The sequence below is a fragment of the Microcaecilia unicolor genome, chromosome 2 (genome assembly GCF_901765095.1).
Source record: "Microcaecilia unicolor chromosome 2, aMicUni1.1, whole genome shotgun sequence".
Lineage (NCBI taxonomy): Eukaryota > Metazoa > Chordata > Amphibia > Gymnophiona > Siphonopidae > Microcaecilia > Microcaecilia unicolor.
Genome location: NC_044032.1, coordinates 228079218 through 228097041, shown reverse-complemented (window position 1 = coordinate 228097041; position 17824 = coordinate 228079218). Strand labels below are relative to the sequence as shown.

The following is a 17824-nucleotide window of genomic DNA, read 5'->3' as shown; positions in this document are numbered from 1 at the left end:
AATCTTGTAGGAAGACCTTAGGAAATTGGAAGACTGTGTGTCCAAATGGCAGATGAAATTTAATGTGGACAAATGCAAGGTGATACACATTGGAAAGAATAATCCAAATCATAGTTACCTGATGCTAGGATCCACCTTGGGGGTCAGCGCTCAAGAAAAAGATCTGGGTGTGTTGAAAATATGCTGAAATCTGCTCAGTGTGCAGCGGCGGCCAAAAAAGCAAATAGGATGCTAGAAATTATTAGGAAAGGGATAGTGAATAAGACCAAAACACTATAATAATGCCTTTGTATCATTCCATAGTGCATCTGCACCTTGAGTATTGCATTCAGTTCTGGTCACCGTATCTCAAAAAATATATAGTGGAATTAGAAAAGGTTCAAAGAAGAGCGACCAAAACGATAAAGGGGATGGAACTCCTCTTGTATGAGGAAAGACTAAAGAGGTTAGTAGGGCTCTTCAGCTTGGAAAAGAGACGGATGAGGGGAGATATGATTATGGTCTACAAAATCCCGTGTGGTGTAGAACGAGTAGAAGTAAATCAATTTTTTACTCGTTCCAAAAGTAAAAGATTAGGGGACACTCGAGAAAGTTACATGGAAATACTTTTACAACAAATAGCAGGAAATATTTTTTCACTCAACGAACAATTAAGCTCTGGAACTCTTTGCTGCAGGATGTGGCCACAGCAGTTAGCCTATCTGGGTTTAAAAAAAGGTTTGGACAAATTCCTGGAGGAAAAATCCACAGTCTGCTATTAAGGCAGAAATGGGAAGCAACTGCTTGCCCTGGGATTTGTAGTATGAAGTGTTGCCACGGTTTGGGTTTCTGCCAGGTACTTGTGACTTGGCTTGGCCACTGTTTGGAAAACAGGATACCGGGCTAGATGGACCATTGGTCTGACCCAGTATGGCTACTCTTATGTCCTTATGTTCAGAAAGCTGAAGGCTAGACATGGGGGATAGGGTGGGGGGACGATACAGTGACAGCTTGGGAGGGGGTGAGGAGAAAGAACAACAGGTTGGGGTAAGAGCAGGAAGGAGCATGAGGTAGGCATCTGTGTGCTGTGCATTGTGCAGAAGACAGCACTGGATGTATATGTAACTTGGGGGAGGGATGGAGCAGGAGGAAGCAAGAAGTGGGTATCTGTATGCTTTTGGGGAGGGGAGGAAGAGAGTTTTCTCTCCCCATCCCTCAAGTCTTCATTGCCCTCCCTATGCTCTGCCCCCTAACTCTTAACAAGATCCCTGTTATGTCCACTCCAAGGTATCTTCCACCTCTCCATCTACCCCCAAGCCTGAAGGCGCACACCATCTACTTTTCTCCAACCCATGCCACAACACTCTATCCAACTTTCTTCAGCACCCCCCCCCCATGTGACACACACACACACACAACCTACCTACATAACATAAAAGGAGCCATACTTGGTTAGACCAATGGCCATCTAGCTCAGTATCCTGTTTCCAACAGTGGCCAATCCAGGACTCAAGTACTTGGCAGAAACCCAAATAGTAGCAATATTCCATGCTACCAATTTCAGGAACCCCCCCCCCCCCCCCTCCTCAATGTGACACACACTCTCTATCCACCTTTCTTCCCATGTGACACACACACTATCCATCTTTCTTCAGCCCCCCTCACCTGACACACCCCCCCATCCACTTTTCTCCAACCCCCAGCCCTCCACCCCATGACACAAATAAGTCATCATCTTGCCACAGCCCCCCTCCCCCCCATGGCATACACCACTCAATCCAGCTTTATCCCCAGGAACTCCCCTTCCCCCAGCTCCCTCTCTGCATACACACCATTCTAGCACAAGAAGGAGATCCCCAGCCACACATCGAGCTGCTTCTTGCTCCTCTGCCATCCCAGGCCCAACTGTTCTTTTGAGCTGCACGGGCCTTAAAGGAACTGCTGGGCACCAATGCAGCAGAGAAAACAGAAGCAGCCCAATGTACAGTTCTTCCTCTTGCTGCACTGAAGCGGTGTGTGTGCAGGGAGGGAGGGAGACTGCCAGAAACAAAGCATCTGTGCCACACTGCATTGCAGCAGCAGTCTGTGGAGGTTAGGAATTCTGTACAAATTCTGCATTGTGCAGTAGTGCAGAATTATCCCAGGACTACCACTTTAATAAACAGCTTGTGTGCAATTTATAACATACATAAATATTCCAGTCGTTCAAGTCTGGCTCCTAGATCTTTGGGCTGGCTCCTAGATCCTAAGAAACTTTGTTGAGCCCTGGTATAATACATACATATAAGTACATAAGTAGTGCCACACTGGGAAAAGACCAAGGGTCCATTGAGCCCAGCATCCAATCCAGGCCAAGGGCACCAGGCAAGCTTCCCAAATGTACAAACATTCTATACATGTTATTCCTGGAATTGTGGATACACTGCAACTCCACCAAAACTAGCCCCAGGAGCACTTACTGTTCTTCATATGAAAGTAGGTGCAATCTTGTGGTAGGCCTTCTTTTTACATATATATACCCCCTCACAATTTTACAAGAGTAAATTTTCTGCATGTCAAACACACTCTACACATAACGCACGTCATAAATTGACCTAATGTATAGCACAGTAACCACTTCCTTCTATGCTTTACCAGACAATCAGCTACTTTCATTTAAGATACTGGATTTAAGGCTAGGAGAAAGGGAAAAGAAATGACTAGGGACTGAGCAGACACAGACAAATCAGTACCTTTAGAAATGTTCTGTACTCCATGCAGTACACTTTTCCAAAGCTTAAGAGGACAAGTACTGCATAGGGAGAGACAAATATCTGAACTTTAAAATTCTGCCATTTATAAATGGAATGTCATTTAAATAAGGATCTACTATAACGTTTGAAGATTTTACAACAATTTTCCCTCGAGTGTGACACTAGGGTGGGGCATCTTCTATATGTTGAGAGAGCTCCGTGGAAAACTTCTCCTCACTTATTCTCTTTAGGGACACTTCAGACATTATTTCAACAAGAGAGCTAACATGAAACAAAACAGATTAGACATCAAACAAACAAACAAACAAACCGCAGACCACTCTCTCCCCTGATGATGTATCATCAATAAGATAATAAAAAGAGTCAAGAAAAAGGGAAAAAAATGTCACCTTCCATTCCCTACCAGTTCTCAGTTGTTGACATTAAACCTTTGCTTAAACAAAAAAACATGGGAGTGGCACAGCCACGGGGGGGACTTGGGGGCCTGGGCCTTGGTTTGACAGGTGGGGGGGGGTCCCCAAGCCTGGCCAGCAGAAGCTTTCCTATGGCAATTTTCACTGCCTGCCTTGCTTCCCCTTCCCTAGTGCACATGCTTGGTTTTAATTAAATTGAGCATACGCGAGCTTCGCACATGCTCAATTCACTAAAACAGAGTATACACATTGGGACGGGAATGCAGGGCAGGCAGCGTGGAGCCGAGTATCACCACAGGAAGGCTTCTGCTGGCGAGGGTTGGGAACCCCCACCAGCCTAGGTATGTGAGGTTGTGGCAGGGGCAGAGCGTGGCAGGAGGTGGGGCAAAATGTGCTCACCACACACTTTGGGCTCAGGGTCTCCCCCCCCCCCCCCTTCCAAAAAAAAAAAAAAAAAAAAAATCAAGGTCTGGCTATGCCTCTGCATGGAGGTATCCTACTGGCTAACAACATCACCATGACGCACATCATGAATTATTGCTAGCTAAAACAAGCCATCTGTCCACTTCATATGGCAAAAGGTACAATAGCGGGTTGTGTAAGGCTGAGAAAAGAATGTGAATTTGTGTCCTTTAACATGTGTATCATAGGCAGTTATGAATCCCAGACTGACATGATGTTGCTCAAACAGTAACTAAAAATAATCCCATGCACATGAATCAAATGCAGCTATATTCTCTGAGGATTTCTTCACATACCCTTATTGAACATGGACTTTTTATCATCACCAAATAAATGTATGGTTTGCAAATGAAATACTTGGCACTAGTTTAAAAACTAAACCAGACGAAATGAGTATAAATTGAGACACTATTTTTATAAAGGATGTTCTTAATAATAAATGCAGGATCCACAAGTGCAACTTGAATTTCTAGACAAAGTACTGGTTTATGAAAAAATAAAATTCATTATAAAAAGGTGTCCCCCTCTAGTTTATGATCTGGATTCCTGAGTGTTGAATCACAGCTTAGGCACAGTCAATAAACTCTGATAAATTAGTTATAAACTTAATTTCTTAAGGAAGCACCAATAGAGCTGCACATCAAGTTCCAGTGAATCTCAATCATCTATAAACGTCAATCTGCCAGGTCCTTCGTTCCTCATCCACCTCCTGTATCGCTTCCAGCGAGGGTCCATAGCCATCTTCTTCTTTACCTCTTCCTCTTGCTCATGTTTATACACCTGTAACACATAGAAAGTGGGGGTAAAACAAAATCAATGGCATACATACATATACAAAATCAAGCTCAAAGTGCTGCTGAAATGTTTCAATTTTCCAAATTGGTATAACATTTCAGCTGAACAAATGCCAGATCTTATACTAGGAGATAAGAGGGAAAGGCATGTGGTTTATTTACGGCAAGTAACCAAATAAGTGGGGAAAGCATACAAAGCATGGTTCATAAAATTCTTTCCAACCCTCTACATGTGGAGGGGAAGGAAAGAGAGAGGGAAGTACACAGGGCGGGATTAACTCTTTGGTGAACCCTATGCAAACAAGTGCATTGAGCCCCCCCCCCCATCATAATATAAATTCATTTATTATATTTATATTATAAATAAAACAGGTTACTTCCTGTTCCAGGGCAGAGGGAGCATGAAAACAAAGAGCCGGCAGGCGCGCGGCACCCCCCCAGCGGCGTGCACCCGGGGGGGGCAGGGCGCATCGGCGATCCGCCCCGGGTGTCAGCCCCCCTAGGAACGCCGCTGCGTTTCAGTGCTGGTATGTGTGCATGTGCATGCTTGCATGTGTCCGATCAAGACAGGAGAAGGAAAGGCAGTTTAAAAGGTGTGATTCCTTAATCACTATGTTACAGTGAATCAGTAAATGCAGGGATGGACTGACCACTGAGACAATAGGAAAGTGCCCGAGGGTCAATCATAACAAAAATACTCTTCAAACAAACCAAATAGTAGTAGTGCAGAGATCAAAACTTTTACAACACATTTACAATACTATAATAGTAATAACCCAAAAATAAATTATAAATTGGAAGGAAAAAGCCTCAGAGCTTATTTGTGACGACACGTCGTAAGACGACTGACTGGTCTGTTAATTCATCGGCATTAAAAAAAAAAAAAGAATGTATTAGGGTTCTTTTCTTATACCTTTTTTATACTTCAAAATAATTTAAAATTTTATAAAGCCTTACAGGACATCACTTCGTAACTGGAAGATAAACAGTTCAAAGGACAAAAAGTAGATGTTAAAAAAAATTTTTGAATAATTTTTGTATTTTATATAAAGACTCTCAGTCATATATGTACACTATAGACAAAATTAAATGGGAACATTTTTTTTTTATAGAACAAAAATCAATAGAAAAAAAAAACATTCAAACCCATTGAAGCCTCAGCTGCAAGAGTATATATCCAGAATTGCTCCCATTTAAAAACGGCTCATCTATCACCCTCAATGACGATCACATGATCTAGTACAAAAAAAAACAGGGAGGAAAAAATCATGATCATAATCCGAACAGTGCCAGACAATCGGTTCCTCTATTTTCTTTAATTTCAAACAGCTTTTATATTCCCCCAATCAGAGCATGAATGGGCAGGAGGTCTGACCTATATATAATTTAGAATAAGGGCACAAGATGCCATGCACAATAAAGTCTAATACATGTTGTTTAATATTTCAATCTGTCCTACTGCAAGCAACACAAAGATCTTTTACAAAGAACACAGGTTGCAACCCTAAAACATGCCCATGTCTCCGTAGGATCTCGATAATTGTCTCAGTTCATGGTGAATAACATAATACACAGGTAGGTACCAACTCCTGTTTAACTTTAGGGGTAGGCTGTCAATGCCCCCCCTCAAACCCACCAGAGATTCTGTTAGCACCTCAATAATAAACACAAATATTTTGTGAAGTAACACTAAATCCTGCAAAGAAGCTGCTCAGAGCCTATGTGGCAAACTTAACAGCACCAATAACTGTACCTTTAAAAAGGCAGCAGTGAATATACTGAACTGCAATATGTTTCTCATTGGAAAAGCCAAATAAGAGTGTTATAGATCCCCACACAAACTACATACCAGCGGAATCTCTCACTTAGTCAGTCACAGAACACAGACCAACCCTCACCAATTACAAATAAAAGACCAAAAAAAAAAAAAATCAGTAAAAGAAACAATGAGAAATCACATTCTGTATCAGCAGTACAGCACAGGAGAAATAAAAATAAAAAAGGCATCATCTACTGTAGGAAGCAAAATGCAAGATCACTTTCTACCCCAAAATAAAACCCACGAATAAATTATCTGGATACCCACGAAATGTTAAAAACTTGTCGGACATAGTGTCTCCAGCCAGCGTTTAAATATATTCTACACAGCAAGTTTTTGACAAAAAGCAGTTTCATACTAGCGTACACATGTGTAACGGACACATATGTATCTATATGCTAATAATCCATTTACATCTGTAACAAAAATAAAAGCACCTCTTGCCCAACCAGGTCCATCACTCTGAATCACAATCAATCAGGGGAAGGGTGGGGGGGGAACACAACAGTGCCAATCAACATTACCCCCCCCCCCCCCACCCTTAGCACCAACATCAATAAAACATGAATATAGGGAAATAAACAAAATCCAGACATCCCAACTCCAATCTATATCGCCTTAAACCCGGAGGATCAGGCTTTAAGCCAGTCTGCCATATCCCCGGCTTATCCTGTCCAGGAATAATGACATTTTTTTTTCCTTCACATTAAAGGTTGATCTGAAAGTCTCTTCCAGAGTAATAGTCAGATCTGAAAGAGACTTTCAGATCCACCTTTAATTGTTTATGTGAACTGCGATCTGGCAATCGGGAACATAAGCATTTTGTTTTCTTCACATTAAAGTTGGATCTGGAGGTCTCTGGATCCTGCTTTGGGATGCCTCTGGACATCTATATTACATATTGTAATTACGCAATCCTCATTAATTTTGTTATTACTACTTAATGTATACTACTCCGCATCAGTTTTTGTACTGTTAATCATAGTAAGTTGTTAGCTACATTGAACCTGATCTTTTGGGGTAATGGATATAAATTAAGTAAATAAATAAATCCACAGGCAGGTTGATTCTTAGTATCAACCTGCCTGTGGATTTACTTAATTTATATCCATTACCCCAAAAGATTAGGTTCAATGTGGCTAACAACTTACTGTGATTAACAGTACAAAAACTGATGCAGAATAGTATACATTAAGTAGTAATAACAAAATAAATGAGGATTGCGTAATTAGAACATGTAATATAGATGTCCAGAGGCATCCCAAAGCAGGATCCAGAGACCTCCAGATCCAACTTTAATGTGAAGAAAACAAAATGCTTATGTTCCCGATTGCCAGATCGCAGTTCACATAAACAATTGAAGTGACACGCTGTACTGTGGTTCACTTCCACCGCTTCTTGCCGTGAGCTTAGCACTGGCGTGGAAAGAGTCAGTAGAGCCGCTGCACAGAATTTCCCCAGAAGTAAACTGTGTCTGCAGCTCGAACGGTAGGCCAGCGGAGTCTTCACCGTCGCTGGCTCTTGCAAAAGCCGCAGCTCTGCCCAAGACCCTGGGGAGTCACATGGCAGGAGCCGGCACACACAGGCTGCAGAGGCCTGCAGAGTTGGTGGGGCCTGAGATAGGAATGGAGGGACCTGGGCACCCCAAAGCCTCCCATAGCTATGCCACTGGTTATTACTATAATAGTACTGTAAACATGTTGTAAACGTTTTTCTCTCTGAACTACTAGTATTTGGTTTGTTTGAAGAGTAGGTTTCTTATGATTGGTGAATACATTTCTCTCGTGATCCTTTTTTTGCTTATATACATTAAGTGCCGGGGGGTCCACAGCAGTAAGGGGCCCACTCTCCCCTAGGTTCAATTTGGTTTAATCACTGTCAGTCCACTTCTGAATATATAATGCAGTTGTAGGAACTTGTGCTCCTATAGAGATGTATTGAGGCATTTTGGAGGGGGACATTTCTCTTCTGCCCCCTCCCACATGCAGGAACTTCACTTTTACAGCACGGAAACTTCAACTAGAGTGGAGGAGTAGCCTAATGGTTAACGTAGGGGGCTTTGATCCTGGCGACCTGCTTTCAATTCCCACTTAAGATTGTGAGCCCTCTAGGAACAGAGAAATTACCTGCATATAACGTGTACAAGTGCTGCGTACATCTAATAGTGCTACAGAAATGATTAGTTGTAGTAGTGATAGATCACCTTCTTCCTTCCTGTGACTAGAGCTGCCTTTCAGTCCACAATCTTTACATTCTTTGGCCCAGTGACACACAGTACTTACATTAACACAGTCATCACCATAAACAACCCACTTGCAGCAGTAAATTTCAACTGGAGGGACTCCTTCAACAATCAGAAATTCTATCATGGCACACTGCTTAAATCACACTGAGAACTTGCTGCATGCTTCCACTCTACAAGCAATAGCAAACCAGCCCCTTCACATGGATACTTTTTGCCAACTGAGGTGAAGGCAAAGGTTTCAAAGAACAAGAGAACATGTGTAGCACATCAGTTCTGCCATCTGCTGATAAATTATTATTTGTTGCATTTGTATCCCACATTTCCCCCCCTTTTTGCAGGCTCAATGTGGCTTACATATTACCATTAGTGGCGTTAGCCGATTCCGGACTGAACAAATACATGGTATGAATGAATACAAGGTGATATTGTGGTAGATTTGGTACATGTATGGTAGGTAAAATTGGGGGGAACTTAGGGAGGGGGGAGGGAGGAGGAGTCAGGTCATGTCCATTACCTTCTTTGGTTACATTGTGTCGCAGGTGTCCATGTATTTTTATGTTGGGTCGGTGGGGTATGCTCTTTTGAACAGGTCTGTTTTTAGTGCTTTCCGGAAATTAAGGAGGTCTGGCATAGTTTTTGCTATTTTTGGCAGTGCGTTCCATAGTTGTGCGCTTAAGTAGGAAAAGCTGGATTTGTATTTGGAGGTGAGGCATTACTTTTCATTTAACCCTTGTAAAATAAGTGCAACTGTGCGCGTAACTAACTGTTTAACAAGCTAACTGGCATTAACAACCAACTATTGGTGTTAATTGGCACAAATTAGTTACGCACATAAGTTCCCTTAAATTGGTATTCTATAAGATGCGGCTGCAAAACATCCATAGCACACAAGTCAAGGGGGCGTGGGTGGGTCAGGGGCATGCCTAGCACTTATGCATGTTGATTATAGAATACTATCAATATGCGCCTGTCTATAGTTAGCCATGAGCATTTTACACCAGCTATCATTACTCACACAATTGTGGACTTTGCGGTAGTATTCTATAATGGCAATTGCGTGTACACTTCTTCGCGTGTATCATCCCAGTGCCTAACTTTAAGCTATCATATAGAGAATTACCCACCTCATAGTTTTCTCTCTTCCAGAGCTGTCGTTTTAGGAAAGTGCTTTTTTGCTGTTCGTCTAAGCTGTCGAACTGAGACTGTGACATTTTCATGTATTTGCGTATAATGTACAGTTTTTCCTCTTCTCCATATTCCTGTCCTTTAATATTAAATGAATAAACCCACCAACAATACCAGGCAATATACTTGCATATATAAAAAGGGCCCAGGATGATTTGAAATAAGAGGATATCATATATTCTAGGCTTCTGATAGCCCCCTTTGATATCTATTTTAGTTTTGATAATGTCCCGGATGATTTCTTCCTCCTCCTCCCGGATTTCCTCCTTGTTGCGCCTGTTTTTGCCTTTTTCTTTGGCTCTGTTCAGCAGACCCTGCTGCCTGGCAATTTCTGTAGCTTGGATGCGATATTTTGGCACAGTTGCTAGGTAGTTGATGGCCTCATTGTAACTACTCCACCAGCTAAAGAACTAGAAAAATTAAGAGGAAAAAAACAGATTTATAAAATACCTAATAAGTCAAAAGCTTTCTCTTATTTTGTAAGGAACTGAATCCTTATCCTTATAATCTAAAAACACAAACAGTTATACACAGTATCGACTCCACACTACAATCAATGCCTAGCCCTTGCAGCAAGGGCCCAACAGGCAAAGATAATTATTATTAGGATGTCTTTCCTGGCTCCACCTCCACTACCATATTCAGTTCTGAAGTCCGTTAAGAGGATGGAAGTAGTTCAGAGAAGGGCTACATCCCAAACCCTAAAGAAAAAGATTTCACACACACACACACTCAACAGGTACTCACTGGAGGAAAGGATGATATTACAACATGCCAACAAAGTAAAGGAAAGCATAATTTCTCAAAAAGAAAAAGGACCTAAAAGGATAAGGGTCATGACATGAAGTTGAAGGATTTTTTTTTTATATATTTTAAATAACTAAACAGTACTGTGACAAAATTCAAGCATGCTCAGGACACACAGTGTTAGAAAAAGGAATGGAGGTTTTCACTACTTCGAGAGAGCACAGATAAGGGGAAAGATGACAACAAAAAAACAAGGGGTAGGAAAAGGGAACACAGTGATACTATAGGTCACAGGATTGGAGCCATAACAATTCCCCAGTAATCAGGAGTGGTTAGGTGTTGAATAGGGAGTTGGTGTTCAAGTAAGTGGGCGGGGGGGGGGGGGGTTGGAATTGATAAAACTGTGGAACAAAGGGTATTTCTGTGCATTACCTTTGTCTTTCAAATATATAAAGACAGGTAATACATAATTCAAATATATAATTTGAAATTGCTGACAATATTGATGTCTGCTCTGATATTAGTTTGTTAATAATGCTTTGAAGTTCCGATAAAGTTCTTCCACAAATTAAAACAAAACAAAAAAACCCACACAATTACCCAGTAACCAACTGTTTCAATATGGGTTGGTGGCGGCCAGGAATTTTTCAGCAGGCTATGGAAACTTAGGCAAGTGTCTGGGAATTGGATTAAATAATGGCAAATTGTATTCTCATGTATCCAAACTGGTAGAGAACCAATGAGGAAACAAAACCAGTCGGATATGGAACAATAAAACAATCAAGTTTCTATAGCTGACTGACGGGATATATCTTTAGCAGTGTGAACCAGAATGGGAAAGACTGGTTGGGCCGATGGCTTATCTGCATTCATCTACTAGATTACATGAACATCTACACTGCCAGTACTCTGAGAAAATATAAAATAACCTTCACTTGGAATTTACCTTGGCATTTGAATATAGCCTGAACTTTCTGAACAAAATTCAAGGTGTACAGTGGAATAATCACCTACCATGCAAAAAAACTGCAGCTTAGAAATATGTGGCCAACCCATGCAGTTGAGACATTTAGAAACAAAGGGATTTGGTTTCCCCAGCCCACAAAGAGTACAAAGCATCTTACCTGGAACACAGAGATGGCGCACACTGTGACCAGGATCACTAGTTTCACGTCCACCTTTGGTTCCAGCCTCCTGCTGTAGTAGTGATAGTAATGCCTATAATACTCCTCAGGATGGTCCAACATATAGTCATAATCTTTCCGTGTTTCTTCATCCTACAGAAATACAGAACAAGGTCAAGTATTACCCACATTTGCATGTTAACTTCTGGTCAGACTAATAGATTAGATATGTTCAGATTTGGTTTACAAATGGCAGCTGTGCTATCTACATTCTAATCTTGCGTAACTGCATTTTGGCTCCATTCCTCTTTTGTATAATCTTAAATCACATTCCACTTCCTCATCCCACTCTCCCAAAAGGAAAATCCAACTATATTCTTGTATCTGCTCTGGAAAAAGGGCATACAGACTAGACTGGACCCAAAACATGTTTATGCATTTAGCGTGATTTGTTAGGCAAGTGATGGGAGAAGGGGAAGTGGACCCTTCACTGAAACACAGATGTGTATGGGAGTGGAGACGGTTATACAAGATCTTGAGGAGGGAGGTGCGTCATGAGAATGGAAAAAAAAAACCTGTTTGGTTTTTTTTTGTATTTTTGATGACCAATGTTAAAGGTCGTGTCTAAGGCAAGATACTGTACAAGACAGCGTAAGAATTTATTGATTGTGAACTTTGTTACAAGCTTTTAGTAGATAAGTATATGCATATAGAATGGTCCAATGTAATTAAGATAACTTTAATGGATATTTAGATTTATATTCATCTTTGGGTCAAGATTTCCTGTGCTTCATACAGTTTGAAACCACATTGTATCTAGATAGTGAAAAAGGGAAGTTGGGAACAGTCTGCTAGCCAACCATAGGTCAGCTGGTACAGCAAAGATGGCTTGGTTATAGTTTGGATATGTGATACAAAAAAACTGCTGAAATAGCATGAGATGGGGGGGGGGGGGGGGGGGGGCATGGAATTTGTGACTGAAGGTATGGTGGGAGAAGTTTCTAGTAGGGACAGGTGGGGTAGCATAATTGTTATTCTAAGAATTAGGGTAAGGACTGATAATTGATATAAGTCAGATGTGGATGGAATAGGAAGGTAGATGATCGGTTAGTAGGATGTGCTAAGATGGTAATTAGTTTCTGGATTATTGTATAATATGTATTGTATAAATATGAGTGACAGACTAGTGTTCAGGGGGCTTCTTTGTTCTCAAGGCAGTGAACTGGCTTGGAGACAAGGGAGGGGGGGTCTCTCTAATTATTTCTTTTCTGTATTTCAGATTTGCAATAGCCTCTGCTTGAGCTACTATTTACTTGTTTCCAGAATAAACTTTTCTTTTTATTTCACTTCCGAGTATTATTTATTTGTTTTATTAGTGTAAGAAACAAACCCAAGAACGTGTGTGTTCCAGCAATAATCAGTTGGGGTAAGCTCTCATGGGGGTGACTGTCTAATGTGTGATAATCATAAGTAGACCCCAACACCGCCCGACAAATCTCCGTAAAAGAAAAAAAAAGCCTGTCTTCGCCTGCGAGGCCGCTTGAGCTCTCATGGAATGGGCCCACAACGTCAGAGGAGCCACCCGACCTTCTAAAAAATAGGTCGAGGAAATTGCTTCTTTCATCCAACGTGCCCGTCACGGTGCTGACAGAACAAATAGATGATCCGAATACCAGAAGTCATTAGACATCTGTAAATAACGGAGAAGTACCCTCCGAACATCCAAAAACCAAAGTGTCGCAAACTCCTCTGGGTAATCCTACTGAGAAAAGGAAGGAAGAAAAAAAGAGGCTGATTGAAATGAAAGACTGAAAGGATCTTAGGTAGGAAGGACGGAACCATCCGTAGCGTGACCCGATTCTGACAACTGTCCCGGCACGACAAGGCCTGAAGCTGGGAAATCCTACGCGTCGAAGCCATGGCCACCAAAAACACCGCCTTAAAGGTCAGATCTTTGTCAGAAGCCTTGCGCAGATATTCAAATGGCGCCCGCTGCAACACCTTAAGGACCAAATTCAAATTCCAAGTTGGACAAGGTTGATGAATTGGAGAACGCAAATGAAGAGTGCCCTTCAAAAACCGAACCACATCAGAATGTGCTGCCAGAGACTAACAGGACACGTGCCCTCGAAAACATGCAAGTGCCGCCACCTGAACTCAAAGAGAATTATATGCCAACCCCTTCTGCAGGCCTTCTTGCAGAAAGGCCAACAACTGAGACACTGTCGCCTGGAGTTCTGTTCTCCAGGCCTCAAATGTGTGCCACACTCTACCATATGTCGCAGTAGTACTGCGTTCCCACTTGAGAAGGGTAGCTATCACCACATCTGAATACCCCTTCTTTCTCAATCTTTACCGCTCAAGATCCAGGCAATAAGACCAAAGCAGAGGGATCCCTCATTAGCACCGGATCCTGATGTAACAGGTCAGGAGTGGGCAGAAGTCAAAGAGGAACATCAATTAGAAGACGAACCAAGTCCGCATACCAAGGGTGCCGCGACCAGTCCAGAGGCACCAGGATGACTGTTCCCCAGTGCCGTCCAATCCTGTGCAGGACCCAGCCTATTAGGGGCTACAGTGGAAAAATGTACAGGTGCCTGCCTCTAGCCTGGGTTCGATGCGAGTTACCATTTCAAATGATCTAGGAGATTGCGGCTAAGAAAATCTGCTTGCATGCTGAACTGTCCCACTATGTGCGCCGCAGACAGACACAGAGTGGGTCTCCGCCCAGTCTAGAAGGATCTGGGCTTCTGCAGCCAACGAAATGCTGAGCATGGCACCCTGATTGATGTATATATCACTGCAGTCATGTTGTCCGAGAGAATCCAAATCGCTTTACCCTCCAACAAATCTTGGAAAACCTGAAGGGCATTGTTGACTACTCACAGCTCCAGTCGACTGATTGGCCAGCTGGCTTTCATGTCCGTCCACTGACCCACCGCATGCCGGTGGAGGCAATGAGTCCCCAACTTGATCAGACTGGCATCCATAAACACTACTACCCACAATGGAGATGCTAGAGGCATCCCCTTTTGTAAGGTGGAGCAAAGAAGACACCAGTGCATGCTGCGCCTCCCCCGAGGCAACCACAGCAGTCTGCACTGATAAACCTGGGACACAGGTGACCACCTGCTCAGCAATGAGAGCTGCAGCAGGCGCATATGTGCCCTCGCCCATGTAACTACATCCAGAGTAGCAGCCATGGACCCCAACACTTGCACTTGTTTTCTGAGAAGTTCTGAGAGAAGAGGACATTTCTCTGGTAAGTGAACGCTACTTTGCTTGTGCTTTGGGAACTTAAAGATTGGGGTTTAAAGGAGGAATTGTAGGTTAGTGTTAGGCAAACTTAAAAAGCAAATTTCAACAGCTAACAGAAAACAGCTAATCTCCATAGTCTTTTCCACTTAGTTTTAAAAGCCTTGCACCACAGCATTAACAGATAGAATCTAACAGCCACTGCAGGATCTAATTTAGTATTAAGGGCGAATAAAAAGAGAGAGAGGGGGGGGAAAGCAAGCAGGGCCTAGTTTAGAGGAATAAAAAGAGAAAGAGAGAGAGAGAGAGAGAGAAAAGCAAGCACCATTAACTAGTTGCCATAGTGTATAAACCCCTTCCCCACAGTTTTAAACTGAACTTTTCTCTAGAAATAGGCATTTTCCACATAGTTTTAAACTGAAACTTTTCTAGAGGTAGGAACTCCTTTGTTCTAAACAGCAGTTATTTTTCTTTTCCTTGGCTGCTGGCTGCTGGAGAGTTAGCTCATCCAGTGACCTAGTTTTAAACTGAAACCTTTTCTAGAGGTAGGAACTCCTTTGTTCTAAACGGCAGTTATTTTTCTTTACCTTGGCTGCTGGAGAGTTAGCTCATCCAGTGACCTCAATTAAGTGATAATTAAGGTGTGGGGGAAGTAGAATACTTGCATAGGTTGCTCAAAAGAGGCCCCTTAGATTCAAAAGTATATAAAGAGGGAAGGTCCCACTGAACTTTCTTTCTGAGAAGTTCTGAGAGAAGAGGACATTTCTCTGGTAAGTGAACGCTACTTTGCTTGTGCTTTGGGAACTTAAAGATTGGGGTTTAAAGGAGGAATTGTAGGTTAGTGTTAGGCAAACTTAAAAAGCAAATTTCAACAGCTAACAGAAAACAGCTAATCTCCATAGTCTTTTCCACTTAGTTTTAAAAGCCTTGCACCACAGCATTAACAGATAGAATCTAACAGCCACTGCAGGATCTAATTTAGTATTCCCACCCACCCCTAGGACAACTCCTCATTTATAGTCAGTTATTGTAATTAGGGTAACAAGCAAGGAGTGCTCTTATAGAGTTTTAAATACATTTCATTACTATCTAAGAAGGAAATACTAAATAAATCATACAATACACTATATAAAGTAAAAGACACTTTTATATTAGGCTAATATCCTTAATACTGTAGCAAGTTTTAAAATATTGGAAAACTCAAAAACACTAAGATGGAGTCAGCAGTCCAGCAGCGAGAGGGGTGCTATCCAGTCTTTTGCATTGAGTGTCACATGTATGATTATCTTCCAGTTGGTGAGATGTCATATGTTTGCGCCCGATGCAAAGAGCTCATGTCCGTTCTCTTGAGGCTAGAGTAGCAGACTTGGTGGAGCTGAGGGAGACAGAGAGGTACATAGAGGAGACCTACAGGGATGTTGTAGAGAGGTCCCACCTCCAGTCTAGTAGCCCTTGTGCTACCTTGGAGGAGGGAGGTCTCCTAGAAGGAGAGCATCACCCTGGTGAAGTAGGAAGTACTCCTGTAGCCAGGACCTGCCCACCAGGGGATGTACTATCCTCTCGCACTGAGGATATGTCTCCAAGTGCTGCCCGGGAGGGAAAGGTTAGGACAGCTGTTGTAGTTGGTGATTCGATCATTAGGCATATAGATAGCTGGGTGGCTGGTGGACGTGAGGATCGCCTGGTGACTTGCCTGCCTGGTGCGAAGGTGGCGGACCTCGCGCGTCACCTAGATAGGATTTTAGATAGTGCTGGGGAGGAGTCTGCTGTCTTGGTACATGTGGGTACCAATGACATAGAAAAATGTGGGAGAGAGGTTCTGGAAGTCAAATTTAGGCTCTTAGGTAGAAAGCTCAAATCCAGATCCTCTAGGGTAGCATTTTCTGAAATGCTACCTGTTCCACGTGCAGGGCCCAAGAGACAGGCAGAGCTCCAGAGTCTCAATGCGTGGATGAGACGATGGTGCAGGGAGGAGGGTTTTAGATTTGTTAGGAACTGGGCAACATTCTGGGGAAGGGGGAGCCTATTCCGAAAGGATGGGCTCCACCTTAACCAGGGTGGGACCAGGCTGCTGGCGTCGGCATTTAAAAAGGAGATAGAGCAGCTTTTAAACTAGAAATGGGGGGGAAGGCCGACAGTCGCTCAAAAGCGCATGGTTCGGGAAAAGGTATCTTGCAAAGATACCTCACAAACAGGGAAGATAGGGTTTCTGGATAGTGAGGTTACACAACAGACCGTGGTAGGCCAGGTGCCCTTAAATACAACTAAAGATCAGACAAAAGATGTCAAATCAATAGTGTCAGGTACTAAGCATCATGCAAATAAGAACAACAAACATACTCTGAAATGTCTATATGCAAATGCTAGGAGTCTAAGAAATAAGATGGGAGAGTTGGAATATATTGCACTAAATGAAAAATTGGATATAATAGGCATTACTGAGACCTGGTGGAAGGAGGATAACCAGTGGGACACTGTCATACCGGGGTACAAAGTATATCGTAATGATAGGGTGGACTGGACTGGTGGAGGGGTAGCATTGTATATTAACAAGAGCCTTGACTCAGATAGATTACAAATTCAGCAGGACACAAATCACACCTTTGAATCACTGTGGGTTGAAATTCCATGTATAAAAGGGAAAAAAATGGTGATAGGAGTGTACTACCGTCCGCCTCGCCAGGATGAGCAGGTAGACACAGAAATGATAAAAGAAATCAGAGACGCGAACAAAATGGGCAATGTGATAATAATGGGTGACTTCAATTATCCAAATATAGACTGGGTAAATGTAACATCGGGACACGCTACAGAGATACAATTCCTTGATGAAATCAAGGACAGCTTTATGGAGCAACTGGTGCAGGAGCCGACGAGAGAAGGAAAAATTCTAGACTTGGTCCTTAGTGGAGCGCATGATCTGGTGAGGGACGTTATGGTACTGGGGCCGCTTGATAACAGTGACCATAATATGATCAGTTTTGACATCGACCTTGAAGTAACTGTACACAGAAAGTCAAATACGTTAGCGTTTAACTTTAAAAAAGG

General features: G+C 42.5%; 1 protein-coding gene across 1 annotated transcript in view; it reads right to left on the bottom strand.

Annotated features, from left to right (window-relative positions):
• Positions 1 to 4001: 4001 nt before the first annotated feature.
• Positions 4002 to 17824, bottom strand: part of DNAJC25 (DnaJ heat shock protein family (Hsp40) member C25) — a 28029-nt gene continuing 14206 nt past the window's right edge. Inside the window, exons 2-4 of the mRNA XM_030193761.1 lie at positions 11522 to 11674; positions 9590 to 10060; positions 4002 to 4387 (exon numbers count right to left, since the gene is read on the bottom strand). Of these exons, the coding sequence (XP_030049621.1) occupies positions 4265 to 4387; positions 9590 to 10060; positions 11522 to 11674 (747 nt within the window). The 3' untranslated portion in view covers positions 4002 to 4264. The remainder of the gene's footprint in view (positions 4388 to 9589; positions 10061 to 11521; positions 11675 to 17824) is intronic.